Source organism: Magnolia sinica, chromosome 13 (genome assembly GCF_029962835.1).
Source record: "Magnolia sinica isolate HGM2019 chromosome 13, MsV1, whole genome shotgun sequence".
Taxonomy (NCBI): Eukaryota; Viridiplantae; Streptophyta; class Magnoliopsida; order Magnoliales; family Magnoliaceae; genus Magnolia; species Magnolia sinica.
Window position 1 is genome coordinate 726,748 of NC_080585.1, and position 4,398 is coordinate 731,145.

The 4,398-nt window shown below is 36.6% G+C and overlaps 1 protein-coding gene across 1 annotated transcript; it reads right to left on the bottom strand.

The window, feature by feature from the left end:
- Positions 1-2,954: 2,954 nt before the first annotated feature.
- LOC131224004 (protein VACUOLELESS GAMETOPHYTES-like) lies at positions 2,955-3,989 on the bottom strand. Its single transcript, XM_058219591.1, has one exon. It carries the CDS (start codon positions 3,787-3,789, stop codon positions 3,067-3,069), a length of 723 nt encoding a protein of 240 aa, XP_058075574.1. The 5' UTR covers positions 3,790-3,989; the 3' UTR covers positions 2,955-3,066.
- Positions 3,990-4,398: the final 409 nt, after the last annotated feature.

The window sequence follows — 4,398 nt, forward strand, 5'->3', positions numbered from 1 at the left end:
AAGTTAAAAAGTAAACAAAGAATTTTAATTTCAATAATTTATAATGCTTAGAATTTATTATAATAAAAAAATAATTTAAAATTTGAATGTAAAAAAAATAGAAATAATAGTATCCAAAGTCCAAATTAATAACTTTTTTAAACTTATTAAATTTAGATATAAAAAGAAATAATAATAAAATCCTGAATTTAGATTTAAAATAATTAGATAAATTTTTTAAAGATAGATTAACTTAAATTATTAAATACTAATTTAATTATATTATTAATGTTATATTATAAAATCAGTGTAATATTTTTGTTTCTATAAAGATTAAAATCCAAATTTTAATTCTAAAATTCTAAAGAGTTAATTAAATTAAATTTAAATTAACTTAAGTTTAAGAAAAATTTTAAAATTTTGGAATTGAAACTAAAATTTCTTATACATTACATCACAGAAATCTCTAAATTAAATAATAGTAAAATAATATTTTATTTAAGTATTTGAATTATTAAAGTTTCAACAAAATTTAAATCTAGAATTATTAATTAGAATTATATTGTTGATATTTGATTGTGAAATAATTATTCATCTTACATGTATGTCTATCATTCATTGAGCATCAATTTTAATATGTTGGATGTAATGTAAGCAAGTAGAGCAATCGTGTCCCTTCGGTGAAAGACCCTAAATTAGTTAGTAGGGCAATCATGTCCCTTGGGTGAGATACCCTAAAGTCAGCAAGTAGGCCAATCGTGTCCCTTGGGTGAAAGACCCTACAACCTACTGGATTCTTTGGAGTTTCCTTTGTGTGTGGCGTATGAGTACAATTGTATGCGTAGACATATGTTAGAGGTACAACTGGAGCAGTAGTCTGACCAGCTAACGTATAAATGGGTCCATCACCATGAGGTACCAGTGCGTGGATGTTAATGCAACGCGACCATCCACTTGGGTACGGTGTTGTATAAAATGATATAAATATTATGAGTATTTATGGAAATGTCACATGCATCGCATTTTCACAATTCTGTTGTTAAATTTTATTATCTGTATTTTATTTTCCTTCATTCTTATAAAATTGATATTATCTGAACATGTTAAATTTTGGATAAGAAATGAATCTATTTGGCTGTTATGCTCATCCTACAAAAATAAAAATAAAAATAAAAATAAAAATGCACAGGTGCAGAACTGGAATACTACAAGCAGGCGGGCTTCTACTATTTGCTTTATTTTTAGAAAATTAGGTTTAGTTTTAATTCAATTCAATTCAGTCTTTTGTTATTTAGATTTAGTTTATGTTCAAATTTCGATGTACAAAGGGAAAACTATCAAAAAAGTTGAATTTAATAAACATTTCAGCTGTATTTTCTTTTAGATGACGTTGAATATTGATTGAATTTATTAATTTAACTGGATTGTAATAAATGTCATTATATTATAACTCACGAACCTTGGAATTCGGGTCCCGAAGACCTTATTTGGGTACTCGAATTTCAGGGCGTGACAAGCGATGCTCTCATAATCTTATATACCGCAATATCCTAACCCTTAAAACATTAGGGTACAAATAAATGGCTTACCAGAATATATAGCAACCATTAGTAGTCTAATGATCAAAGGTATGAGATTTTCACAAATGAGAGTTTTTTGCTGTACCCATCGAATGGTGGGAACCGTCAGATCGATGCTGTGGGTCCTCCCCACATGATCTATGGAATCCTTTTTGCCCTCAGACTGTCCGCTTTCTGATGAGTTGGATCTGGAGTCCTCTACAACATGTGTTTTATGCAGCGGGAGCTCTGTGGACCCCACCATGTTGTAAGGATGACAACCATTCAGTCCATCAGGTGAGCTTTCTCATCTTGATGGTACGGAACAAAAATAAGCCCAATCCAAAAACTAAGGTGGGACACATAACAGTATAAGCCCAATCCAAAAACTAAGGTGGGTAACAATATGTTGATTTCTGCATGCAGGACCTAATAACGAGTGGCTCTCCTGATGTCAGGCACATCAACAAAGTTGACCCATAAAGCTCGGTGTTTTACACGCTAGAGAATTCCAATCCTATCCAATGCTGCTCGCCTACTCCGCATATATAGGACGCACCCATGTTTTTAAAACGGTACAAGGGCCTAAAAACAGGCGCACACAACGCAAAATAAAATCAGCCTAAGGAGAGCTACCTTCCTCCGCTGGATTTCTCGGCTTGGAAGGTTGAAAAGTTCCTTGGCACATGATCACAAGCCATCAAATGACTCTAAGCTTAGAACATAACAATATTGTATGAGCCTAGAAGAAGGCCCACCATCTGCAATGATCGTATTGCTCGAACACCAAAATGGTAATTTTGTGCTCCTTGGGAACCTCGGCAGTACTCGAAAATGGTTTTCCCGCATCAAGAGGTCATTTTGATGCATGCAGACAGGTGGTGAAAATGGTGAAAAGCCTTTTAAAAAAATAATTTAATTGTCCCTCCCTATCTAGATGTGGAAATAACTTTTATGTGTCCATGAAATGTGTTTCTACATAGCATGCTGCCGCTAATTTCCTCTTCGGATCACAGACTTATAGACGGTTCTTTTTTATGATTACACTCCCTTTTTATGAGTTAGTTCTTGGTAATTAATTATTTTAGTTGTCATTAATACCTATGATTAGAAAAAGATTTTGATTGGTAAGGAGTGTAGGCCTCATTTTGGAAAGAGAAAAGGCAACAGAGGTGAAGAACTTCCATAATTATTAATAAATAGAATTCCGGCCATAGATAGCACTAGGCATTGGTTTTTCAATCAAATTTAGATTTCCCTTTCTTAACTATTGTGTGTGTGTAAATAAGGTTGAAGTCTTTCATCTTCCTGTGTCCCTTTGTATGTGTCATCCACATTCCTTCTTGATGCCTTTTGCTGCCCATCATTTTCTGTTGTACATATTACTAGTTTCACCAACCAGAACATCATCATATGCAAAGTTAATCAGTCTACATACTCATTTTCATGCAATCATGTGCAACCAAACACAAATGAAAATACCAACAAAGTCATCTTGCAACTTGGATTTTCCTTACATTTTTCATTACTACTTGGGCATTAATCCCTGTACCACACCAGCTATTATAGGCGTAGGATCTCCAAGAATGGCTGAGACAATCACCCGAACGGCCCCACCAGCAATCTGGCAATACTTGTGCACCTTCCCCACCTTCTCCTTAGGATGAACTTCCATTGCACCTCTCAGGCTTGGAATCTTCGTCTGTATCTCCCTCATCTTGTTCTTATCCACGTTCAGATGCATAGCTTGCCAGTTCTCCACAAGAAGATCCTTCACACATGACACATGCAAGTTGTAGCTTTTGCACTCAGACCTATAAGACCAACCGAGCCCTTTTCCACCACACCGATGGCAAGCGCTGGAGAGCTTCATGCCAAGATAGAGGTTTCGCTCCCCATCATCGAGCATGTGTGGGAGGCTGGCGCAACATGGATGCAGGTCATAACCGCACCCTTTACAGTGATATACCAGCCCAAGAACATCTTTCCCGCATGCGTCACATATCCTCATCACAGTGCCTGGAGGCTTTATGTGGAACTGGAATTCGCATTTCTTGTAGAAGGGGTGTGTGATGGTGGTAGGCGCCATGGCACATACATTGTGTAGGTCGAATTCACATTCATCACATTTGTATTTGAGGCCAATGCCGGCTTCCTTGCACCCGTCGCAGCTGAACGGCGTCTCTGTGTACTGGATCTTGAGCTTGTGGTGGGGGTGGGAGGGGTGAAAGATATCTTTGTCGAGCTTCATTGCGTTTACAGGTTTTTGTCTTTGATCTTGTTAATGGAATAAGGAGAGTATGGTGTTTAAATGGAGATTGGAAGAAACAAGGGAGTTTGTTTTGGAATTGCTTTGTTTGAATAATCAAAGGTTCTCTTGAGCATCTGCTTTTGCTCAATTGCACAAAGGAGAGAATAAGTTGAGTGGATACCTAAGGTGCAACGACCAAGAGGAGTCGAATGATCGATAATCTATATAGCATTTGATGGCATCTATTCCAAAAGGAAGACTAGGGTTTTGTTTGGAATGGTAGATATTATTAACATTTGAGGAATTCGACCAACAGAATCCTTATCTCCGAACACTTGCCACATGCAGATATGTGCATTTGAGAATCGTCATCTGGTACCCAGTGTCTGTGACAGGGTCCAAAACTAAGGTCTACACATGTATTAGTAAATGGACGTAAAAGATTAGAGCAGCAAACATCATTTTATGCACATGTATGGTCCAACTCATGACTTTGGTTGGCCTAATTTTCGGTTGACAACGCATGCACTGAAGTTGACACTTTGATCCGAGAATGTGGTAACATGTGCTAAAGATATATTTTGATGGCTAGCTGGCACGCAACCACAA

Excerpts from the sequence above, each read along its gene's own strand:
- LOC131224004 (XM_058219591.1), bottom strand. The coding sequence starts at position 3,789 with ATGAAGCTCGACAAAGATATCTTTCACCCCTCCCACCCCCACCACAAG.